The 26,025-nt window shown below is 47.6% G+C and overlaps 1 protein-coding gene across 6 annotated transcripts; it reads left to right on the top strand.

The window, feature by feature from the left end:
- Positions 1–382: 382 nt before the first annotated feature.
- On the top strand, positions 383–14,293 carry ZNF23 (zinc finger protein 23). 6 transcript variants are annotated; one of them, XM_027119348.1, is made up of 5 exons: positions 383–838; positions 5,882–5,946; positions 8,171–8,297; positions 8,944–9,057; positions 11,992–14,293. In XM_027119348.1, the coding sequence occupies exons 2-5, from the start codon at positions 5,914–5,916 to the stop codon at positions 13,791–13,793; spliced, it is 2,076 nt and encodes a 691-aa protein (XP_026975149.1). In that variant the 5' UTR covers positions 383–838; positions 5,882–5,913; the 3' UTR covers positions 13,794–14,293. The 6 variants fall into 6 exon arrangements, with proteins under 6 accessions (XP_026975149.1, XP_026975148.1, XP_026975150.1 ...); XM_027119347.1 differs by having other exon boundaries at positions 383–852; XM_027119349.1 differs by having other exon boundaries at positions 383–852; positions 8,120–8,297.
- Positions 14,294–26,025: the final 11,732 nt, after the last annotated feature.

Raw genomic sequence — 26,025 nt, 5'->3', positions numbered from 1 at the left:
TGACAGCATGCGATCCAGGCGTCCAGTCCGGAAACTCCCAAATCTGGTTGCACGGCAGCTTTACTAAGATACAAATCCCCGGCGCCACCCCTGGTTTGGGCCCAGCGCTCGCCGCATTCTTGTCTTCCCTAGCTCACCGCGAGGAGCAACTGCTTCCTCGTTGCGACCCGCATCGGGGAGAAGGGTGCCGTGCTTCGGAGTACCAGGGCTTCGGTTGCAGGGGGCGGGGCCAGAGCACCGCCGAGAAGGAGCAAAGCTGCTCCTAGAGAGGCTCGGCCGCGGCCTGGTGACGCACTTCCGGCCGCCCGCCGCCGAGCAGCCAGCTTTGGAGGTGAGTAAGGGCTGCGGGAGGCGGGGGCGGTGCCTGGTTCCGAGGCTCTGGGTGCGGCAGGGACGCTCCTTCCCCCTGCGTTGGCGGTGGGTTTCCTGTCGGGGGGGGTCCTCTTCCCCCCTCCTCGACTCCCGCTTTGGAGTTGGTGGCCGATGACGTTCTGTCTCGTGGAAGGCGAAGCCCGGGGTACTGCCACAGCCACGAAGCCCCGAGCATTTAGCACTTTGGGGAAGATGCTGCTCGCCTTTTGGGAACTTGTGTTGGAGCAGCCAGGGGGTAGAATATTTGCAGGGGTGTAGCGGCCTGAGGTGATATGAGTCTTTTGACATAATGAGGTCGTGCAGGGGCTTTTACCTGCACGTTTTATGCATTTCAAGTATGGACTATATGCGCCCCGCCCTCCTAACTCAGGGAGTGAATCGAGGCCAGTGCGGGAGCAGAAAAAGCAGAGCCCCTCCAGGCTACAGAAGAAGCCCGACTTTTGAGAGCACTGTCTGCAGGAGCCGTGTCAGTTCCAAACGGTAACCCGGCCCAACTTCTCTTGGGCGGTGGGATGACAATGACCTGGGAATGATTTCTACAATGTAGAATATACTGATTTGCTTAGTCCTAGAATACACAAAAAGTTCCAGAATGACTCATTCATACCCTCATGAAAGCAAGTTTACAAAAAAATATGCTATAAAACAGTAACGAAAACATGAAGTGTGGCTAGTAGTGTATTCAGAGGAAATTTTGTGGCCTTGTAGGTTTTAATTGCCAAATAGGAAAGAATGAAAATAGATTTTAAAAATCATGCAACCTCAAGAAGTCTTTGGCTACAGGTCTTTTTAGCCTTAGAGAATTTAGTTAAAATACTGTTTTGCAGAGTTACTTAGTTCTTTTCTTTCCCATCACTTCACTGTGGTTATGCTGTGGTATAGTTAGGCTTATTTACTGTTGTTTGTATTTTTTGGACGTCGTCACCCCCCCATCCCATTCTGGTTGGTTGATTTTTATACATATGTATAGATAGATAGATAGATAGATAGATACAGGTATAGATATATGAAACATTACTGTGGTTATGAAAGTCAGAACAAAAAGGCACAGGGAAGTATCATTTCCTCCTCATCCCTTCTGCACTGTTTCCTTCCATCCTGTTTCAGTTCCCAGGTTCCTTTCATCTACTTCCCATCCACACCTGAGGCCCCTATTCTCCTTAGTTTCTTGTTTTTCCTTCTGTTTCTTTTTGCACAAATCACCAGATACACATGTATTTTCTTATACTCCCTTTTTTTCTTACACAGAAGATAGCACACTACCTTTTGCACACTGAAAATCATTTCATATCATAGAGATAAGTATGTATATTTTAAATGTTATGCATCTAGCATGGCATTTATGGAGCATAGTGGTAATGTGAGCACGCATTAAACACACCACACCATTAAGAAGAGCACTGCCCATACGGCTGCATCTGTGTGCTCCTCCCCAACCCAGTTCCCACATTCTCACCCCTAGAGGTAACAGCTCTCTTGAATTTTGTGTTAATCATATTTTTGATTTTTGATAACACATATCATATTTGTGTTAATCATATTTTTAAAAATAATTTTATCATATATGTGTATGTAAATAATGTGATTAATTTTGTTTTTGAGCTTTATGAAGATGGCATCATGGTGTCTGTAGTCTTCTGGGACTGGCATAACTCAATATTAATGTTCCTAAATTCATCCATATTTTGTGTGTAGCTGTGAGTCATTCGTTTTTGCTACTGGGTAATGTTCCATTGTAAAAATGGCACGACAGCTTATTTGTGTATTCTCAGTGGACATGTGAGTTGTTTCCAATTTTTTGCTATTAAAATACTGCTGATAATAATTTTGTATATATACAAAATTTTGTATGTATATCATATATCATGTATATCATATGAGAGTTTCCCTAGGGTATAAGTTTTAAAATTTAGGCATGAATATTGAATTTATCCAACACCTTTGACATCCACTGAGATGGAGAGTATGTTTTTCTTTGATTTATTAATGTGGAAAGTACAATCTGTGCTAATATTGAACTTTACTTGCATTCATAGGATGATCCCTCTTAGTCATGATATGTCACATTAAGGAACTACTGGAGTCTAGTCCTCAATATTTAGGATTTTTGCATCAGTATTCATAAATGATACTAGTTTATGGTTTTTGTATCCATATTTTGCTGGCATCATAAAAAGGTCTGGGAAACTTATTTTGCTGTTCTCTGCTACAGTTTAAATAGTGTTAGAATTATTCATTTCTTAAAGATTTGAAAGGCTTTTCCTATGATACATAAGGGCTCAGTGTTTTATGAGAGTTCACTCTTTACTGGCTCTCTAAACAATTAGGTAAAAGTAATCATGGGTTATGGAGAAAAATCTATATAATAAAATTGGTAGAGTTGATTTATTAGATTCAGATAGATTATGTTCTTCCATCACAGGATAAGTTTCCTTTTTTTAAATTTATTTTATTGGAGTATAGTTGATTTACAATGTTGTGTTAATTTCTACTGTACACAAAAGTAATTCATTTATATAGGTATATGCACATATATATACACACATTCTTTTTCATATTCTTTTCCATTATGGTTTATCACAGGATATTGAATATAGGTCCCTGTGCTATAAAGTAGGACCTTGTTGTTTATCCATTCTACATATAATAGTTTGCATCTCCTAGTCCCAAACTCCCAGTCCATCCCTCCCCCACCGCCCTCCCCCTTGGCAACCACAAATCTGTTTTCTATGTCTGTGTTTCTCTTTCACAGATAAATTCATTTGTGTCATATTTTAGATTCCACATATAAGTGATATAATATGGTATTTGTCTTTCTCTTTCTGACTTACGTCACTTAGTATGATAATCTCTAGGTCCATCCATGTTGGAATAAGTTTTCTTTTTAAGCATCCATGGAATATTTTTAAAATGGACACTGTAGCCACAGAAGAAAACCTTTAAAAATCTGTAAAGCAGAAGTAAATAGATCAGGTTACTTAAACACCATGCAGTAAAGCCAGAGAATAAATTAACAACAACAAATTATCCTGAACAGTTCTTTGTCCAGAGACAAAACACAGTTGCTGACGAGTTATAAAATAGTAATTAAAACATGAAATATGAAAAGCCTCTGGAATGTAGGGAATAATGTATTCAGAGGAACATTTATAGGTTTAGATTGCTACACAGCAAGAATGAAAATGAATGAATCATGTAGCCTCAAGAAGGTAGAAAAAAGCTTTTTGTAGTCTAGCTTCCCCTGAAAGCAGAACATAGGACAGAGATTTGTGTGCGAGCAGTTTATTTGGGAATGTAGTCCCAGGGGCAGAGTGAAAGACAAGGAGAGTGCAATAGAGAAGGAGGGACAGCCAATACAAGGATGTGCTGTCAGGCTGGCCCCTCCACAGGCGACTGGTGCTCTGACTTGCACGATCTTTGAGGAGCCTTGGAATCTCATGGCTGCCCACATGGGGGACTAAAGGGGGAAACGTTTATCCACTGACCTCTGTCTCCTGTTGGTCAGTGGTAGCATCACAGGCATTAACTCCCCTATCCTTCAGGACCCAGCAGGTGTCCACAGATGTCCCACACAGGACAGAGAAGCCCTAGGGCAGGAGCCAGGCATGTGTGGTGTAGACCCTTGAGGAGGCATTTGTAGGTTGTACTTGTGCAGAGCTGGTCAAAGCCTCTGGAACTGGACTAAGAGTGGACAAGAGGATTTGGTGAGGTACATAAGGTGTCTCTTACAGAGCTAAAAAACAAATTTTAAAAAGCAGAGCTTAATTTAAAACAAGTAGAGGGGGCTTCCCTGGTGGCACAGTGGTTAAGAATCCGCCTGCCAATGCAGGGGACACGGGTTCGAGCCCTGGTCCGAGAAGATCCCACATGCCGCGGAGCAACTAAGCCTGTGCGCCACAACTACTGAGCCTGTGCTCTAGAGCCTGTGAGCCACAACTACTGAGCCTGTGTGCCACAACTACTGAAACCCGTGTGCCTAGGGCCCGTGCTCCACAAGAAGAGAAGCCACCACAAGGAGAAGCCCACGCACCGCAACGAAGAGTAGCCCCTGCTTACCGCAACTAGAGAAAGCTTGAGCGCAACAACGAAGACCCAGCGCAGCCAAAACTAAATAAATAAGTTAATTAATTTTATAAAACCAAACAAACAGGTAGAAAAGGGAGTGGTATTCTAAATAGAAAAGCTAGTTTTTTGAAAATAAAACAACATTAAACTAGATAAACCATGGTTCAGCCTAATGTTATTAGTCTGCTTGGGCTGCCATAACAAAATATCATACACTGTCTGGCTTAAACAACAGAAATTTATTTCTCACAGTTCTGGAGGCTGGAAGTCTAAGATCAAGGTTCCAGACGATGTGGTTCTTGGTGAGGCTGCAGGTGGCTGCCTTCACTGTGTCCTCACAGCAGAGACAGCTCTGGAAGACTCTTCCTCTTCTTACTAGGGTACCCGCCCTATCAGATTATTACCTTGTTTAACCTTATTACCTCCTCATGGGTCCTGTCTCCAAATACAGTCACATTGGAAATTAGGGCTCCAACATACGAATTTTGGGGGACACATTCAGTCCATAACATTAACTAAGGCTAAAAGGTCTAGAGAGCATATATATTCAAAGAAGAAGTAGGAAAAGCAAGGTATACCTCAAGGTGTGGAGGAAATGAAAAAAATCATGAGCCACTGTTTCCCATAATTCTACACTCAAGTTTAAATTCTGGAAGATATAGACAATATTTTAGGAAAATATAAAATTTCAAGACTGACTTTGGGAGCACTAAAAATTAGAAAATAACTGGTCCATGTGGTCTTGAATACAATGAACAAGGAGTGCTGGGTCATGGGACCAGGGACGGGATGCTATAGTGACCCCCTCTCTCAGGCAGCTGAGGCCTTGGCTTCTTTGCCATCAGAAGGCTGGAAGATATGAGGAGCCATCCGGTACCTCACTTGTGGCCTAGCTTCCTCACAGTAAACCTGGGCCGGGCAGGAGCCTAACCTCCCAAGATCTCTACAGAGGTATCAGGACTCTTGAGGGCAGTCAGCTGTGTGAGGGAACCGGCATGTGGGAGGGAGCAGCTGTCCCTTTCTCCAGGAGGTGCCTCCCTGGGGCCTGACTCAGGCCTATGTGCTGGGGCTGCAGCCCGTCCAGCTGGCTTCTCTTGCAGTATAATAGAGAGGGATGCTCGTTTAGAGCATCGTGTTGCTACACGAGTCTTTGTTTTATTATTCTTTAGACTCTACCTGCATTTTATGCACACTTGTGTGTGTGTATTATATGTGTCCAGAATTGTAAAAATCCTAGGGTCCGTGGCAGTCAGTGTCAGTGTCATGGCCAGGAGGAGCCCTGGGCACAGAGCCAGTGAACAGATCGCTCCTTTCTTCCCATGGCAGCTCCTGCTTGCACTTCTGTCTGGATGCTGGCTGCCCGCATCTCAGATCTTCTATGAGGGGCTGTATTGTTCGTGGTGGGGGTGGCTTGTCTCACATCTGTCCCCCTGTTTTCCCTCAGCTCCAGTCCTTCTCTGAGAGGGAGACCAGGTGATGGCAGCCATGCTTCTGACAGCCTGGCCCCAGGTGAGCTGTGGGTCCTTCAGCTCTTCCTCTGAGCAGTTTCACATTGAAGAAAACTGAGAAGGGAATCTGGTGAGCCTTCCTATGAAAGCTGGAGGGGCCCTCCATGCTTCTGCCTGCCAGACTGGAGCTTGTGGGAAGAGCGATGATACGGAGGGATAGGGGCCAGAGACCAGGACAGGCAAGACAGAAGTGTCTGGAAGGCAGAAATATAGTCTTCTGCACACCAGTTTGCTTTGCTCCCCCAGCAGAGGGCTTTGGTGAATGAGAGACATGGAAGCTGCCCATGAATGGAAGAAGATAGCAGGGGACTAGGATTCCAGGGAGGGGGGTGTAGATAAAGAGGAATAGCAGGACCAGATCCACATAAAGAATGGCTGCGCCTCTAATTCCAGGGGAAGGGGACATAAGGAGAGTGGGATCAAGGGAGGGAAAAAAGACAGGAAGTCCTGTGTCTCATTGTGTCCTGGGGAGGCTTTCAGGGCTTGGGGTGCAGTGGCCAAGCTTTAGATCTCTGATAAGAGCTCTGGATCCTCTCCCCAGAATAACATGCAAACGAAAATTTCCATACGATTTCAGGGATTTCATGGACCCCACTGATGCTCATCCAGGGACCTCCATGGGCTACAGTTTGGGAATAATCATAGTCACAGTAACTCCAGTTACACCATTTGAGGCTTACTACGCCTCAGGCACCATACTAAGCACTTTACATGGATCACTCAGTCCTGACAGACGCCCTGGGAGATAGGCGCTGTGTTGCGTTCATTCTACCACAAAAGAAACAAAGGCAAAGGGGAGTGAAGTGACTTGTCATTGTGTGACTTAACGGTTCAGCCCTGTGACACCTATGGAGCCAGTGAAGTTAACGAGGTCAGGTTTCTGATGCCTGTGTGGGGACTAATTTTGAGGGGAGGTTTAAAAGCAAGGTGACCACTTCAGAAAGAGTCCTATTGGTCTAGGTGACATAGGCTTCATTAAGGCAAGTAGTTGCTAAAGAGGGAGACCCAATTCAAGTAATGCTTAACATAAAAATCTCTAGGAGGAAGAGTCAAAAGATTGGGGTGGGGTAAGGGGGAGGGAGGAGTCAGGAACGAATCCCCAGGTTTCTTTCCTTCGCGGATGGTGGTGGGTGACACCAGCTGAGGTTTGAATTAAGGAGGAGGCACCAGTCGTGGGCTAAAAGGGGATGGTGGGCGACAGCGAAGGCATTTAATTTTGTACCAAGAATTTCTTGTCTTATCCAAGTCACACGATGAATGACTCACAGAAGTGCCCACAAGTTGGACTAGAATTGTTGATGGGTGGAGGCCCGTAGAATCAAGCAAGACAGGCCCTGGCAGAGAGCAGTTGAGAGGCAAATCGCTGCCAGTGTGTCCCCAAGGTTGTTACAGAAGGCCGTGGTGGGTAGAGCGAGGGCAGCCAGAAGTGGCAGCTGCCCGGAGGGGAGGAGCGGCTCGGCCATCAGCCCTGATGGTGGAGCCTGTGCTGAGTGCCGAGCGCCGAGTGATGCAGAGGAGCGGCTGAAAAGATGGCTGACCTCCCTTCTTTCCCAAACCTCCTTGGAGAGACAGTGAAGTCTTGGGTGAAGTTGGACAGATTGAGGCTTGACTGGGAGAGGGTAACAGAAAATGGGTTTTTGGCGAGAGCCATTTGCAAGCAGGATGGGCTGCCTGCTCTCACCCCTCCCTCCACCTCCACGGTGCCCAGCCGATCTGGGCAGCACTGAGCTTCCTCTGCTGAAGGCGCTGGAGCAGAGGTTATGCAGCCTTTTGTAGGGGGTCCATGATAGAAATCAGGTGGGGCTGGGTGAGATGGAAGCCATGGCCGTTCTTTGGGCGCGGCTTGAGGTTTGAGGGTGAGGGCGAGGGCGAGGAAGTGGGAAAGCCTGTGGGTGGGCCCAGAGCTACTTCCGCCAGTGAGGGCACGGCCTGACTGAAAGGAAGCAGTTGCGTTAGGGGAACTTGGTCATGGGAGGTGTTTTTCTTTCATCTCAACTTATGTCATCCTTTGTAAGTGTGAAATATGGCATGAGGTTTCTCTGCTGTGAGCCAGGTCAGATATTCCATGCTTTACCTTCCAAGTGTTTTTCTCAAATCTTTCCCCCTGTTATTAATGTTGTGCTCTTCACAAGCCCCTCCTCAAGCCCTCATACTGCCCTCTGCCCCTCACCTAGGGCATGAGCCATGGAATTGGCCCCTAGGGCAGCAGGAACCTGTTGTTTCAGAAGTTGGTGACCTTTGAGGACGTGGCTGTGTACTTCACCCAGACGGAGTGGGATGGCCTGTCCCCTGCACAGAGGGCTCTGTACAGGGATGTGATGCTGGAGAATTATGGGAATGTGGCCTCCCTGGGTAAGGCCTTTCTCCCCCGGGGACTCAGACTCTGCTGATTAGGGTTTCCTGGCTTCCTTTCCCCTTACTGGTTGCAGGTGGGGCCTCTGGTAATCCTTCACTGAGTGGGAACCTCAGGGGCTGATTCCTAATCCCCTAGACCCGGGGTTGCTGGGAAGGGTGAACCCCAAGCCCTTTTTGGGCCAATATAGGACTTTACTGGGACTGTTGTGCACTCTTGATCCACCCGATAGAGGCTGTGTTTTGGACACAGCGTGGAAAAAAAGTAACTTCCTGTTCTACAGCATTACCTTCAGGTTCCCCCTCACCCTACCTGGATATCTTGAGTGTTTCCAAGGATCTCGGTGTACTTGTAATATTTTAGGCCCTGGTCAAAAAATGGTACCTATCCCTTTAGGCAGAATCTCCCTGTTTGCCCTGCATGAGGTCTCACAGTCTGGGCCCTCCCCAACTCCTCCCGCATCTTCTCAAGCCTCTTCCTCCCACCACCCCCCCACCCCCGCCACTTTCCCATAGTTCTTAGGCACGGGACCCTCTGGGGCTCTTTCTTTCCCTCCCCATTGCTGACACAATCTGAGAAGAGGTTTAGGAAATCAGCTGTGGGAGATCATTCACCTATCTTTCCTATTTCCTTTCCCCAAAACAGGATTTCCCCTTCTCAAACCTACTGTGATCTCACAGCTGGAGGGAGGAGGTGAGCTGGAGGGCCCATCTCCACTGGCCTCTGGAACAGGCACAGGCCCCCAGGGCCTCTGGACTGGTAAGGAGGCACACATTGCCCATTATGCTGGAAAAAGTAATCCTTTAGGAAGAAAGTCAGCTTTAGCAACATATAAGCGTGCCACATTTATTGGCTAGCCGTACAGAGTAACATTTAAATTTTTTAAAATTAATTAATTAATTTTTGGCTGCGTTGGGCCCTCGTTGCTGCACGCAGGCTTTCTTTTTTTTAGTCGCAGAGAGTGGAGGCCACTCTTGACTGCGGTGCACAGGCCTCTCACTAAGGTGGCTTCTCTTGTTGTGGAGCACAGGCTCTAGGCACACGGGCTTCAGTAATTTTGGCACATGGGCTCAGTAGTTGTGGCTTGCAGGCTCCAGAGCTCAGGCTCAGTAGCTGTGGCACGTGGGCCTAGTTGCTCCTCGGCATGTGGGATCCTCCCGGACCAGGGCTCGAACCTGTATCCCCTACATTGGCAGGTGGATTCTTAACCACTGCGCCACCAGGGAAGCCCCATTTAAATAATTTTTGATGATTTCTAGAGATAGCAACAGTTGAGACCTTTCTGACTATTTTCATAGTTTGCTATTTCTTTCTAATTCCAAGAAGAGATCTTTTTTCAAATGCTTTATTGTAATTATTTTCAATCCTAATTTTGGAATTCTACCTTTCTCAGACAAAATGAATGGATTCAGTACTTTTTTTGGGTCCTTGCTACTTTCTAAGCACTGTCCACTTAATGTGAAGGGTACAGAATTAAAAGTCTTTTTACTTAGACTTTGGAGTAGACTTTCTGAGTTCCAATCCCAACTGTGCTACTTCCTAGTTGTGTGACTTTGAGCAGGTCAGTTATCTGCATTCTCTAAGAGTTAGTGTTCTCACCCTTGAAAATGGAATAATAATTACAAAATGAGGTAATGGTGCTAGGTTTGATGATAAAATGAGATAACATGTACCAAGTGCCTAGCTTATAGTGTGTGCTCAGTTAAATTCTGTTTTTATTATTATTATTACTATTATTATTATTATTTGGGGAGGGAGAAAGCTATATATAATAAGCTCTAGGAAATAAGGTGGGAGGAAGTAATGCTATCAATTTGGTGCTTCTCAAAATATGAACAAATGCATCACCTGGGCATCTTGCAGATGTGCAGATTGTCGTTCAGTTAGTTTGGGGCAGGGCCAAGATTCTGCATTTCTGTTAAGTTCCCAGGTAATGCCAGTAATTCTTGTTCCCAGACCACTCTTGAAATAGTGAGGTTCTCATTGGCTCATGCAGAGTAGCTGCCAGGTGATTTCCCATCTCCCATGAGGCCCAGCTTTACTTCCTGCCTTTGGGGTCCATAAGATACTCTTGCATCCTTTTGATGAATCCTCTTTTTTTAAAAGATGGTTTCAGTGGCTTTTTGTTCCTTGTAATCATTCAACCAGATGTTCACTGACCAAGGAAGACATGTTTTGGAAATGGAGCGCTTAAAGTGCTTGGCATATAGAGGGGGATGAAAGTGATATTGTGGAGCTTCTTAGTCAAAGAAGTCTGGATTTCATTCTGTAGGCAACAGACAGTCCTGAAGTCTTTGAACAACCCATCGTGATGTCAGGTGAGGATAGAAACATTCATCTAGTCAGTGTATGTAGGTTAATTGGGGTCAGGAATCAAATGGGTTCTAGGCAGGAAGAAGGGGAAATCACAGGGCACAAGACCCATGTCAGCAGAGTTGATTTTTTAAAAAAATTTTCCAGGTAATTTGAATTTTTTTCTTTGTAAGTTTCTGATACTACAGATGAATATTATTTCTATAATCAGGAAAAGACCAATATTATTTTGAAAATGGTTGCTAGGGAAGTCCAGGTCATTTGGGTCTGTTGAGGACAATTATAATGAAATACTGGGGTAGGGGGCATATTACATGTGGCTGAGGAGAGATGAGAGGTGAAAAAATAAAGGAAGCATTTTGGGGCCAATTTTGAGAAATTTGAGAATAAATGTAGAGATCATTGGTTCTACTAGGACTATGGGATTATAGAAAGACTAATAAGATTACAGAAAGAATTTTAGGGAGTGACCAATTGTAGGATTGAGGGAAGAGGTAGAAGGAAAGGCAAGGAGAATGCTGCAGTGTTCTGGAGGGGTGGGAAGAGATGGGATCAAAGGGATCAAATGGGCCTGAACAGAGCCTTTCTGAAGTAGAGAAAAAAGAAGTTAAAGGAGAAGTTTTGGAAAGCCTAGAGTTTAAGTTCTAAGAAAATAAACAAGATTTGTTCCCATTTGCTTCCTAGTGCTAATACCTGCCATCCCTTGTTGCCACATGTTGTTGGATTCTGTGCCTTCTCTTTCTTAAGCAGTTTCCATTTTTATTAATAGAAACTGAAGAGTGTAGTAAAGTATGGTGTGATGGAAAGAATGCTGATCTGGCAGATAAGACCTAGAATTTTGTTCCACTGCTGTCACTTTTAACCTTCTTGTTACTGGTTATTGGTTTAGAGACTGGTGATCTTTTAAAATCATTACTTTAAAATTTGTAATATTGGTACATGCTCAAAACACTATAAAAAGTGCATAAAGTGGGAGCAGTGGGGAAGTCTCCCAAACTTCCTGTGCCAGTTTGCTCAGTTTCTTGTGTATTCTTGCAGTAGTTTTCTAGGCATATTCAAATATATGTGTTTATGTCAGCCCTTTTTACTCTCCTTTGCACAAATGGAAGATACTCTACATACCATTTCTCAACTTGTTTTTCCACTTAACAGTGTGTCTTTGACATCTTTTCATGTCAGTACATATAGATTTATTTCATTTTATAACAGCTGCATGTTATTCCACCTTATGGATGAACCTTAGATTCTCTGACCTAGTCTGGTGATTTTAAAGAGCCCCCCCCACCCTTGATTACCCTGATCCTTTTTTCTTTCTATCACAGTTCTTTTGTTTTCTAACATGGTTCTTACATGATATTTTATGTTTTCTGTTTTTTATAGTAAATATTGATATCCAGACTGACAATAATTTGACAGAGGAAATGTATGAAGAAAAACATAATACATCATTTGAACTTCAAAGGAACTCTTCCCAGGAAACAGACTTTTCAGAAACTTATATTCTAGAGAAACAGCAGGAAGTCCACTTAGTAGGAAGTATGGAGAAAGAAAACAGGAGTGTCATTGATGGGACAGTGAAAGACAATATAAGCCCCATGGAGGAGTGTTGCTTTAGGCAAAGTCCAAACTTGAATCAGTGTCATACCATCTCCACTGGAGAGCAGTCCCCTGAGTGTACAGGATTGGAGAAAGCCTTCAGCTTTGACACAAAACTTATTCAACATGAAATAATTAATTCTGGGGAAAGACCTTTCAAATGTGAAGAATTAGTGGAAAGCTTTAGGTGTAACTCTCAACTTAATCAGGATCAAGATAGCTACACTGGGGAGAAGCCCCATCAGCATAAGGATTGTGGCAAAGCCTTTAGCGTTAATGCAAAATTAATTTGGCATCAAAGACTTCACAGTGGGGAGAAGCCCTTCAAATGTGTAGAGTGTGGAAAAAGCTTCAGTTACAGTTCCCATTATATCACACATCAGACTATCCACAGTGGGGAGAAGCCCTATCTGTGTAAGGTGTGTGGAAAAGCCTTCAGCGTTAATGGGAGTCTGAGTAGGCATCAGAGAATCCATACAGGAGAGAGGCCCTATCAGTGCAAGGAGTGTGGGAATGGCTTTAGCTGCAGTTCTGCATATATCACACATCAGAGAGTCCACACTGGAGAGAAACCTTACGAGTGTAATGACTGTGGGAAAGCTTTCAATGTTAATGCAAAATTAATTCAACATCAGAGGATCCACACTGGAGAGAAACCTTATGAATGTAATGAGTGTGGGAAAGGCTTCAGGTGCAGCTCCCAGCTTAGGCAGCATCAGAGCATCCACACTGGAGAGAGACCCTATCAGTGTAAGGAGTGTGGAAAAGCCTTTAGTAATAATGCAAAACTCATTCAGCATCAAAGAATTCACACAGGGGAGAAACCCTATGAGTGTACTGAATGTGGAAAAGCCTTTGGTGTCAAAGGGAAGTTAATCCAGCACCAGAGAATCCACACGGGTGAGAAACCCTATGAGTGTAAAGAGTGTGGGAAAGCCTTCAGGTGTAACTCCCAGCTTCGGCAGCATCTGAGAATCCACACCGGGGAGAAGCCCTATGAGTGTAATGAGTGTGGAAAGGCCTTCAACGTTAATGCAAAACTAATGCAGCACCAGAGGATTCACACTGGGGAGAAGCCCTTTGAATGTAATGAGTGTGGGAAATGTTTTACTTCTAAAAGAAACCTACTTGATCATCACCGAATCCACACTGGAGAAAAGCCTTATCAGTGTAAGGAATGTGGGAAAGCCTTCAGCATCAACGCCAAACTAACTAGGCATCAGAGAATACACACTGGGGAGAAACCATTCAAATGTATGGAATGTGAGAAAGCATTTAGCTGTAGTTCTGACTATATTGTACATCAGAGAATCCATACTGGAGAGAAGCCCTTTCAGTGTAAGGAGTGTGGAAAAGCCTTCCATGTTAATGCCCATTTAATTCGGCATCAGAGAAGCCACACTGGGGAGAAACCCTTCAGATGTGTGGAGTGTGGCAAAGGCTTCAGCTATAGTTCTGACTGTATTATACATCAGACTGTCCATACTTGGAAGAAACCCTATGCGTGTAATGTGTGTGGGAAAGCCTTCAGGTTTAGCTTCCAACTTAGTCAGCATCAGAGTGTCCATAGTGAAGGAAAATCCTAATAAGGATGTAGAAAACTGTCAAGGTTAATGCTGAACTAGATCAAGTATCCTCAGATTCACCCTGGTGGAAAACCCTGAGAGAGAAATGGATACGGCAGAGTCTTCACAAGGAAACAAATCTTTTCCATTTTATTCAATTTTAGATCAAGAATGACAACCAGTTTTAAAATAACATCCAAAAATAAGTAGTTTGTTTTATACCAACAACCAATAGAAAATATAATGAAAGAAAATATCCCATTCCCAACAGCATCAAGAAAAGTTGATTTTCTAGATATAAACTTACTAGGACCTATGTGGAGAAATTATAAATCTCTGCTGAGGGGTACAAAAGGAAAGTTAAATAAATGGGGGGAGAGGGAGTGATACCTTGTTCTTAGATAGAAAAACTCATAAAGATACTACCTACCTAAATTAATTTATTGCCCTTTTACTTTGACAACAAGCATGCATCACTTTTGTAAAGAGGAAAAACAATAAAGAGTTCCTTAAGGAAAAAATATGAGTAAATCTTTTTATTTTCATGCTATGGAGATAAGCTTTCTAAGCATCAGATGAAAGCCAGAAACCAACCATGAGGGAAAATATTGATAAATTGACTTCAAAATGAAATATTTATGTTTTTGTTTTAAATAACCCCAAATAAGTTTAAAAGATAAAGCACAAAAAGTGGAAATACCTTTGTAAAATTTGTGATATAAAAGTATCATACAAAGAGGTCTTAAATTATGAGAAAAATAAATGACAATAGCAAGCAGCTTTTAAGAAGATATAAAAATGACTAATAAAGGAAGATGTTCAGTCTCAGTAGTACTCTAAGGAGTAAAAATTTAAAACAAGCATACAGTCACACATAGGAAGCCCTCCAACCTCTCTCCCACTGACAAGACAAACACAGAGACCCTCTTATAGACACACAGTGTATCCCCACAGCGCCCCTTTCCCCATACCTGCTGCTGTGCTCTCTGTAGCTTGGGAGGCCCGTGTTGGCTGGGAATGCTGTCTTGCATACCTCAAAGGAGCCACTCCTGTCAGAAAGCTACTGATATGGTATAGGACCTCAGCAGAGTGTCCAGGGCCATTGTGTAAGTGACATTCCCCCCACCCCACCTGCATATGGGTGGAGGCAGATCCTGGAGCCCCCAGAACAGAGAGGAGGGAGCAGAGTCCTTCCCCCTGACCATCTGGCCCTGCTCCTGTGAGCAGCTCCAGACCATACAAAGAGACCCAGAAGTGCCCTGGGCCATGGGGTCCAAGTCCTTCATTTATAGACTGAAGACCAGAGACGGATGGCACTGCCCCTGGTCACACAGCAAATCAGTGGCTGAGGTGGTCCATTACCCAGGCCAGAGGAGAGGTCAGAAGGCCATGGCTTACCCCAACCTTCCTAGATCATGAATCACCTCCAGATGGTCTCCAGATGTGACAGGGAAGATGGGGACTGGAAGTCCTGCTGTCCTGGCTCCCAGTGGGATTTGGCAGTTTGTTTGCTGTGGCAGGACCAAGGCAGGGACTCTAGGAGGGCTGAGAACCACTGAGGACAGGACCAGATGTTCCAGATCTGCCACCAATGTCCTGTGTGACCTTGGCCTCTGGGTCTCAGGCTCTTTCTCAGTGCAGGGTGGGGGCTAGTCCCAGGGCTCAACACCCTTCTCACCCAGTCAGTCCCTGAGGGTCTTCTCCCTCTCTGTAGCTTTGTTACTGTCCACAGCAGGTCCTTCTGTTCAGATCCCAAGGATACGAGGGTGAAGAAGGAAGATACCTGCAAAGTCTCATGAAGTCACGTGGTCCCATGGCCCAGGATTCCTGACACCCTGTAGTCTTGATGTTCACTACTCCAGTCAAGAGCTGCCTGGATTCAGTGGAGGCCTTATGAGGAAGAACAAAGAGGAGCCGTGGCTCTGGATACCCTTTTCCCCTCACAAAGGCACCTCTTTTCTGAAAGGGAGCCATGAGCCTGGAAGGGTCAGGATTAAAGCAAGTTTCTCCCTCAGTCCAGGTCAGCATGTTCTGTCCCTGCAGCACAGGGCATCCTCCCACCCTGGCCTATCACCCTGGAAGGGGCCTCAGAGAACATCTGGTCCTGCCCTGTCCAGGTCAGGAGGGGAAACAGGCTCAGTGGAAAACGCGGCTGCTGCGGGGCCCCGGCAGGACCAGGAAGCCTGGTGAGAGAGGTCCAAACACAGCTGGGAGGGTCCGTGGGTGGGTGGAGACAGGGCTTGGGTGTCATGTGCGGGGACGAGAGACTCAGCACAGCTCTCCCTGGGCTGGCAGCCCTCTCCTGGTGATGGGTCTGGAAGTTCTGAGGAGAGGCACCTGGACGCTCTTCTGTCCTCTCTGCCTCTTAGGTCTCCATTCTCCCCAGACCACAGCCCCACCCTGTATGCTATCCTTTCTCCTGACAAGGAACTGAGGACACCCCTTCCCTTACACAGTCCATTCAATTCAGTTGAACATTTGCACGCCCTTCCACGGGCCGGGGTTTGCCAAGTCCCAGGGAACCTGAGATGGGGGAACCTCGGCCACATCTCCCCTTGGCGAGCTCCCCGCAGCCCCTTCCGCCTGCTCTCGGGCCCCATTCACACCACAGACCACGTGGTCTCAGCAAATCCAACACCTCACGTGGCTCCTGAGGCTTCCGCCTGGTCTGAGCCCCCTTTGCGGGGGCCCTGCGTTTTGCGCCTGCTCCTGGGCTGCTCGCGGCCTGACCGTCCCTCCGCCTCTGGCTTTCCCTCCCACCGCTCGCCAGCCCGTGAACGCGCAGGCCAGAGCCTGGGAGGTTCCAGTGCTCCTGAAGCGTGGCCCCCACCTCCTCCCGGCCACTGAAATCCCACCCACGCTCAGCCCGAGCCAGCCTCCAAGAAGCCCTCCCGGAAGCGCAGCCGCACGCGCCTCTTCCGGCTGGTTTCCTCAGCCCGCCACGGTAAGGGATCGTCCTGCCACAGGTTTGGCGCGTCTGTCAGCCGTGCGTGGCCCGGGCGCCCAGGGCCCATGTGCTCCAGGCGGGGACCCGAGGCCCTGGGTTCCACCCCCCACCCCCGCCCTGGGCCACAGGCGCGCGGCACTGGCAGACGGGTGGCGGCCTCTACCTGCCGCCTCCCTCCCCGCCGGCCTTGGGCGCACGCCTTCTCGCCCTGGGAGCCCGTTTTGGCCTCGAGGTGAGACGGAGCGGGGAGGCCGGGCCTGCGCGTTCAGGGCCCTGAGGCCGGCGCTGTGGGCGTGAGAAGCCATTACGAGGCACTGGCCGCCAGCCTGGGCCCCCTGCTGCCCCTGACGGCCGGTCCGCTCACTGCAGGGCGGGAAGAAAACGACCGCGAGGCTGCCCGGGTCCCCTCGGCGCGGGCCGGCTCTCCCTGCTCTGATCCCGCGGAGTCTCGCGCGCGGAGTCCTGGGGCAGCCGGTTTGACCTCTCCGCGGAAAATCTCCTGTGGATCCGTGGGGTGGCGGGGGTGGGTGGTGGTGGACACGGTCTTAGAGGCCCTGGAGGACTGCAGGGATCCCTGACCGCGCGGAGCCGGCCTGAGGCCGGGACCCCGTGCCCTGAAGGCCAGTCAGAAGAACGCACACAACGCATTGCAAACTTTTCTTAAAAGCAGCACAGCCTACTCCCCTCCCCCATCACCCATGAAATCTTGCTTAGAGGTCTATATTGTAAATGCACATATGTACAGCTGCTGCGAGGAGGGGGCAGTTGCCAGCGGGCCCCTGGGAGTGAAGGCCAGGGGCTTTGCTTAAACGTCCCTTGGGAGGTAAGAGGTCGATCCAGAATGGAAAGTGGAACGCAGGATTCAGAATGCAAGCGTTCGATAGCCAGGCCGCGGGCACGAGCTGGGTAGGAAGAACCGTACAAGATGGGGGAGGTGGGACCCGCCACCCTGCTTTCCTGGGAAGGGCTCCTGGGAAGGAGTGGTGAGTTGGAGGCTCCTCATGACAGGGAGGGAGGAAGAGAGAGGAAGCGCAGGAACCAGGGGAACAATGAGGAGTGTCCCGTATACCCGGAGAACTCTCCCCCTCCCCCTTCAGATTGAGCTCAGACAAAGGCCACCTACCCTTCGCTGGCCTCCCTGGTCTCCTCGGTTGGCATTGGGTCCCCTGCTCTGGGTCCTTCGCCAGCTTTCTGCTCTCACCTCCGTCTAGTCTTTACCATTCTCTGCCTTCTCTACTTGGAGCTGCTGGTTTACCGGCTCGCCTTGTGGACCGCAAGGGCATTGGGGGTAGCGCATTGGGCCAGGCCGGAACTTGCTTGGGAATAATTTCTGATGATGTCAGTGAATTAGTAAGGGAAGAAGTGTTTTTTTTGCCTGTGTTTATATGGTTTATACATTTTCATTCACAACAGGCGCCCAGGTCAATTCTCCGGGGGCTCTAGTGAAGAAAGAGAAATTCTGGAGTGGGAGAGCAGTATCCTGAGCACAACCATCGAGTGCACTGGGCTGTGAGCACAAACGTCTTACGGTCGTTAGAATTGGGTTGCTCTCCGATTGCCCACCAGAGGGCGCTCAAGCCCCTGCCCATTTGACTATAGCTGGCCAGGGTCTTGGCAGGGGTACCTGCATATGATTGGTTCTTCACCTGAGAAAGCAAAGGTAAGAAAACCACCAGCTAAACTGTCTGGGGTTTGGTGGATAAAGAGGAAGAAGGAAAAAATGCTACTGGGACTTGCAAGGCCTTCAACTCATTGACACGATGTCTGATTTTGTTTGTTTTTTAATTGTGGTAAAATACACATAACGTAAAATTTACCATTTTACCTGTTTTAAAGTGTACAACCCAGTGGCAGTACGTACATTCACAATGTTGTGCACCCATCACCGCTATCTAGGTTCAGAACTTTTTTATCACCCTAAGAGGAGCCCCATGCCCATTAAGCAGTTACTCCCCATACCCACTGCCTTCCACCCCCTGGAAACAACTCATCTGCTTTCTCTCTCTGTGGATTTGCCTGTTCTGGGTACTTCATGTAAATGGCCTCATACGATATGGAGCAGTTGTGTCTAGCTTTTTTCATAGCGTAATGTTTTCAAGGTTCATCCATGTTGTAGCATATATCTGTCCTCCATTTGTTTTTATTGGTGACTAACATTCCATTGTATAGATATACCACTTCTTGTTTATCCATCCATCCGTTGATGGACACTTGGGTTGTTTGCACCTGTTGGCTGTTGTAAATAATGCTGCTGTGAAATTGGTGTAGAAAAATCTGAGCCTCTATTTTCAGTTCTTTTAGGTGTATACCTAGGAGTGGAATTGCTGGGTCGTACTGTAATTCTATGTTTAACTTTTTGAGGAGCTGCCAAACTGTTTTCCACAGTGGCTGCACCGTTTTACCTTCCTGTCAGCCATGTGTGAGGGTTCCAATTTCTCCACATCCTTACCAACATTTATTATTTTTTGTAGTTTTGTTGTTGTTACATCCATCCTAGTGGGTGTGAAGTGGTAGCTCATTGCGGTTTTGGTTTATATTTTCCTAATGATTACTGATGTTGAGCATCTTCTCTTTTAACTGGTTTCTCAGACTTGCCCCCTCCTCCAATCTTTACACTGAAGAGTAGGCTGAGTCCTTATAAAACACAAGTCTGATCATGTCTCCCCTAGTTCAGAACCCCTCAGTGCCCTCCCACCCACTCTCCCTAGATACAGGACACATCCCTGCCCTCCCTGCCCCTAAAACACACACCCTCTGTGCTCCAGCCTTTAGAAAATTCTTCCGGTGCTAAAAGACACTTCTGCAAACCCTTGCACCTGCTGTTCCCTCTGCCTAGAACATCTTCCTGTGCTCTCCTCTGCCCCTCCCCCACTAAGGCCTCCCATCCATCATGTCTCAGACCTCACTGGCTCCCCATAACCTTTCACGTCAGGGTTCTGTGCCCCTTCTCTGTGCTCCCCCATCACGCCCTCCCTCCCTCATCATGGCACTTTCCCCTCTGATTTGTAATTGCCAGTTCAACTGTCAGTTTCAAAGGCTGAAACCCCCAAGGGTCAAGGTCAGGTCTGTAGGCTCAGCCTTGAATCCTCAGAGCCCAGCACAGCCTGGATCTCAGTAAAACACAGTGCAGACTGGTCACTTGGAGGGAAAGGTGATGGGCTCGTGGGTAGATGCGTAGATGTGTTTGATTGCCCACCTGGCCCCAGTCTGCTTCCTCTGCCTGGAAGTTCCTCCACCCTGGTTCAGACATTTTGGTCCTGCCACTTGGCCATATGCACCTGACTCTCATCCACGCACAGCCTGGGCTCAAGCCAGCGCCTTCATCCACAGACACGGTTGATGGACAGTAAGTCCACATTATCTTTCCACATCTGGGTTTTAAATTCCTTTCCATCTTAAATTCCCTCTTCTGTGCCCTGGACCTCAGCCATCCCCAGCACCTCAGGAATCTTCCTTTGTCACTTCTGTCCCTCCGTTCCCAGCCTCTGCAGTATCTCCCACCCACTTATCTCTACCTTCTGCCCTATTTCCTTCCCTACAAAACACTCTGCTTCGGAGATTCCAACCTTAGCTTTGGAATTGGAATCACAGCAGGAGGTCTGAAAAATCCCCATGCCCAGGCTGCATCCCTACTAATTAAATGGGAAAGGGGGGCACACAGATACCTGCGCATGGGTACTTTTAAAGCACCCAGGTTACTTTAACTTGCGTCTTGAGTTTCAGAACCACTGTTCTCCTTGACCCTGTAACCCCTCAGGCTACCCCATTTTTTCTTTTGTCCGAATGTCTCAGTTGAGTTCTCTGCACCCCGACTTCCATTCTTATCAGCAGCTAATTCAACTCTTAGCAATCTAGCGTCTGGCCTAAGAGTGCCCAGAAAGCACCCCTCCGGGCTGCTGCAGCCAGGTGGCCCCCTGTTCCTGTCATCCTCCTCTGTCTCCCTGCAGCCTGGTGGAGGGCTGTGTGGGGTTGTGAGGACCTGGCCTCAAACCCTAACTCCAGCCCTTCTTTGCTGTGCCATCCTGAGCAGGTTACTTAAGCTTTCTGAGCCTTAGTTTGCTTCAGTGTAAACCTCCCTCCTGGGTCAGCTCTGAGAGTGGGCTGTGATAATGCAGAAAATGCATGTCCAGTGCCTGACAATGCTCTGGATTATGCTCCAGACCCTAGGCCCCTTCTACAAACCCTATTCTCCATGGGCTGCCTCGCTGACCACTAGGTTCCTCCCACTGACCTCTCTCTTTCTTTGCTCTTCCTCAGTCTCCTAAGAATTGCTAACCCTGAATGAGCATTGACTTGAAGCCTGACAGCATCAAAGCCCTGTTAACCTCCAGGTCTGACCACAGCTTGAGGAGGAATCTAACCTCCTCATCTCCATTTTATAGATGAGAAAACTGAGGTACAGGCTAGCAAGCTGTCAAAACTCATGCTGCTTGGAATTGACAGGCCTGGGTTTCAAATCATGACAGTTTGACAGAAGGGCCGGGCTCCTCGCCCCTGCACCCATTGCCTCCCATTGAGAGAGGCCCAGGCCTCGGTCCTGGACCCTCTGTGTTCCCTGCAACCCTTTCTAGATAGTGCCAAGTTCCTAAATTTCATAGATCTAGATGTGAAAGGTAAAATAGAGAAGCTGCTAGAAGAAATAAAAGAGCACATCATCGTGACATTGGGGGCAGCAAATATTTCCTAAATAGGATTCTAAAATAACGAACCTTAAAAGAAAAGATAAACTGGATTGAATTAAAATTGAGAACTTTTTTTGCTAAAAAAAAATAAATAAATCGAGAACTTCTGCTCATCTAAAGACACCATTAAAAGAGTTAGAAAGCCGGCCACAGAGTGGTAGAGACATACACAGTCTGCACAGCTGACAAAAGGTTCATATCCAGCATAGAGAAAGAGCTTCTATGATTCAACCCACTTTCCCACAGACTTCCTTGTAAACGTCATATAGGCCTGGATTTGGATCCTGGCTTTTCCACCTGTTTAGTGAGATCTTGGACAAGTCTCTCCGAGTTTCTGACACCCTAAATTAATTCTCATATTTCTAAATTGGGGATCAAATCCATGCCGGTATCCCACATTGTTGTGTTTCCTATGGGAATCAAAAAAGAGAGAATGTTCCAAAAGTGGATCATGTATCAGATGGGGGGTTATGTGTATATATATCAAGACCACCGCCAACCCCTATCCCTCCTCTCAGATTGAAGCTCCCCAAGGACTTGGGCCAGGTGTTAGGCTGATCTCTGACACTGTGCACAGGACGTGGTACATTGCTCAGAGTATATGGGAGCACATATTTAATACATGAATGGGCAGGGAACAGCATTTCTGGATGAGGGAACAGCATGAGGGTGGAAATGTACAGTCAAGTACATAGGGGGTCAAGTTAGGGTATAATCACAGGAAAAGTGAGAACATGCTGGGCCTGGATGGGGATGGATCTTAAATACAGGCATTGTCTGGAGGGCCCTAGGCAGCCATTACAGTTTTGGGGACAAGGGCTGTGTACAGGAAGGGGGAGAGAGAAAGGGAGAGAGACAGAGAGCTTTAGAGATTGGAGGTCAGGGGTGGTAAAAGATTTCTTTCTAAGCAGCAGCCATTTCAGAACTTCTGCTTCAAAAGAAGGAAGCCAATGAGTGAGAAGAAACAGAAAAAGAGTGCGTTCAGTGGGAGGGGTGGCCAGTGGCCGGAGGTGAATGAGGGGAGCAGAGCAGGAGAGGATCTGGCCTCACCACCCCTTCCTCTCCTGCCAGAAAGGGACCACCAGATAGAGTGCTTCTCCAATGGGGTCCCCAGACCAGCAGCCCCAGTGTCACCCTCATCGGGGAGGTTGCCAGAGATACCAAGTCTCAGACCCCACCCCAGACCCACAGAAAAAGAATCTCCTGGGGGTGGGCCCAGCGCTCTGTTCTAACAAGCCCTCCAGGGAGTTCCGAGTGCTGCAGTGTAAGAATCATGATGAGGCCACCGCAGAGAAGAAAGTCTTCGCTGGTCTTCCCTTTCAGAGACACTGGTGAGAGATGAGAGATGACTGAGCCAGCCTCCCCAAGCAAAGGGGATTCACCTGGAGATGAGAATTTGAAACTGCTCTTGGGTGCAGCTCAACCCGACTCCATCTTTGCACAAACACTGGCTCTTGTGGGGCGCCCAGAATCCAACCCACAGACTCATCCCCTGAAAAATGTCTCACTCCACCTGGCCTCCTGCTGTGAATTTACTTGGTGCACCCCGTCTTATCCCAGGACTCAAGCGTTATCAGAACTGGCAGCCCCGCAAGTGGCTGTGCGGCGGGTGCTGGCTGAGGCCACGCCCAGTAATTGATGAGCCATTCAGGGCCCTGCACCTGACCCAGGTTCTGACCCAGGGCTTGATTATCAATTAGTGTAAAGTAGCAGCACTGCAGGGGAAGGGGCAGTACCTGGGTGTGGGAGGGGCGAACCGGGGCTGGAGGAAGGTCTTCCCAGCGCACTAGCTGGGCGCAGTTCTGACCTCCCATCTCCAGGGTCTGACCTGCCTTCAGAGGTGAGTTGCATGCTGCGGGGGACTGGTGAGTGCTCGTCTTGCTGGCAGGGTGGACCCCAGCCCTAGCATTTTGTGTTGAAGCTTGAGAAAGAAGGGTTGCCTGTATTCTCAGCTCTGAGGGTAGAGTGGAGAGGGGAATCGGTGATACTGACTCTTCCTTGTACACTTTCTAGAAAGCCTTGTCTTATTCTTAGGATGAAGTCCCCCTCACCCATGGAATCCTGGTTAAATGGCCTTCCTGTCTTTAAGGTTTACCCACACGTGAGCCTGGGCTGCTGCCCATCTCTCTTTGCCCATCCTCTTCACCCTGGGCTGGGAATGTGTGTCCTCCGTGCTTTCACCCTCCCCGGGGCCGAGGCAGCCCCGGGGTCCCAGTTCAAGGAGACTGCTGCGTGTCTGGGCCAATTTGCTAAATTATTTAAACAAGTAACTAAGAATCATGAGGACCCCAAATTGTCAGTTGGGGGAAGATGACAAAGGACTTGGTTGAAGAAAAAGGCTCATGGCCCAACAATTTTAATTTAGGTTTAAATAGCCTCAGATATGCAAAAACTATCCCAAGTTCTGCAGTGACAAATCTTCCTCCCATTCCTCTTTCCTACTTGCCCATTTCTATTCCCAAGGGCAATGCCCTTCTTAATTTCTTATGTGCATACAAACATATGCAAAGATCGGTTCTAATTTCCATCTTTTTACAGCAAATCTGTGCATTATGTGCATTGAATCCACCCCTCCCCCATTAACTGACCTTGGGATTTTCCATGTCCAGATGTAAGTGTCCTTGTTATTTTTAACAGTTGTGTCATATTCCACTTCATGCATATACTGTGACTTATCTCACCAGGCCCTTCTTGTGGACTTTGGGTTTGTCATCTACTGTCGTAAGCGATGCTGTGATGCTTCCGTTTAGACATGGATTTTTATCTGAGGGCACCTTTAGGATAAATTCCTGCAAGTGGAAGTGCTGGGTCAGAGGGTAGCTGCATTGTCACTGTGGTGGATATTGCCTTCCTCCCTCTGATGGGGAAGTAGAAAGCAGACTGCTGAGAACCAGACAGGGCAGAATCTGAACCTCTTCTCCGTGCTTTCTAGCTATTTGCTCACCTGCTCAGAGCTTCAGTGTTTAAAACCTGTAAAATGTGGCCCACACAGTTGTGTGGATGAAATGGGACCAACTATGTAAAGTATTTGGTTCAGGGCCAAAGACACAGTGAGACCTCCAAGTGTCAAGAGGAGTGGAGTCTGGCCATATAGCTGCCCTCACATCTTGCCAAGGGCAGGCAGCCTGGGTACCCCCGGGTGTCTGAGAGCCAAGGATTGAGCCTGGTCTTCAAGGCATTGGTTCCAGTTGGAGGATCCTCTCCCCAGCCTTGCACATCGTCTTCTCCCTGGAGCTGCTAATACGTCCTGAGAATGGAGCACTGGGTCTCCTCAGGGCCTTCTGGGGATAGCTGTTGGGCAGCCTGAAGGAAGGCATTTGGTCTGCCTTAAATCCTCAAAGCTCTGGCCCCTGGCACAGCCTCCAAGTAAACGCACTCTCTGCCATGTATTGAGTGTTTGCCACTGGCCTGATATAATTATGAGTATTCTACACGCATGACTCCATTCAGTTCTCAGAATTATCCCCTAGGATGGGAAAGATCAAGTCACCACCAGCCAGACTCTTCATCATTCTGCAGCCTCGCCCCATCCAAAGGGAACGTCTTGTTTGCAGGACCGCTGAGTTCTTCCATGCGTTCACCTCTGGGGGGTACGTGGGGCAGGGTGGCAAGAGACACTGCGATGTGTGTGCAGTTTCCTGTTGCCCTCCTGTTTCTTTTTCTTTTTCTTTCTTAATAGCCATTCTAGGGGCTTCCCTGGTGGCACAGTGGTTAAGAATCCGCCTGCCAAGGCAGGGGACACGGGCTCGAGCTCTGGTCTGGGAAGATCCCACATGCCATGGAGCTACTAAGCCCGCATGCCACAACTACTGAAGCCCACGTGCCTAGAGCTGTGCTCTGCAACAAGAGAAGCCGCTGCAGTGAGAAGCCCGTGCATCACAACGAAGAGTAGCCCCTGCTCACAACTAGAGAAAGCCCACGTGCAGCAACGAAGACCCAACGCAGCCGAAAATAAATAAATAAATTTATTTTTTTTAAAGTTAGCCGTTCTTCTTTTATTTTTTAATATTTATTTATTTGGTTGCATGGGGTCTTAGTTGCAGCAGGCAGTTGTGGCATGTGGTCTCCTTAGTTGTGGTATGTGAACTCTTAGTTGTGGCATGCATGTGGGATCTAGTTCCCTGACCAGGGATCGAACCCGGGCCCCCTGCATTGGGAGCTTGGAGTCTTAGCCACTACACCACCAGGGAAGTCCCACCTCTTGTTTATTTTACCCGTGGCGGGGGTTGGGGGTGAGCCCTCATTTGAAAAGTATACGGTCAGATTAAAGGGTGAATTTGATTTTAGAGGATGGGAAATGCAGTCTGTGTGTCTAGAAGGAAAAACATAACTTACCTGGTACTAACATCTCAAAACGTGCGTGTGAAATTTTACCCTCAACACCATTGCTGCCAACATGTAGTATCACAAGTTAGTTGGTGACCAATCTTTTGAATCCTCTCCCCCAGAGGAGTGTTCTCTGAGCCTTCTCAGTAGACCTGGAACATTGTGTCTGCGTGTCAGCATCTTTTCTCTCTCTTGCTACAGGGCATCGGGACGAATTGGAAACCCAGGATCTGGGTGACGGGCTCATTCCTCTAAGCCCTCGAACCTGGTAGCTCAGGTACTTCATCGATCAAAGACC

Source organism: Aethalodelphis obliquidens, unplaced genomic scaffold (assembly GCF_003676395.1).
Source record: "Aethalodelphis obliquidens isolate GAN/ISIS:26980383/991018 unplaced genomic scaffold, ASM367639v1 scaffold20, whole genome shotgun sequence".
Lineage (NCBI taxonomy): Eukaryota > Metazoa > Chordata > Mammalia > Artiodactyla > Delphinidae > Aethalodelphis > Aethalodelphis obliquidens.
Note: the sequence above shows the minus strand (reverse complement) of the source record. Positions and strands in the feature narration are given on the sequence as shown.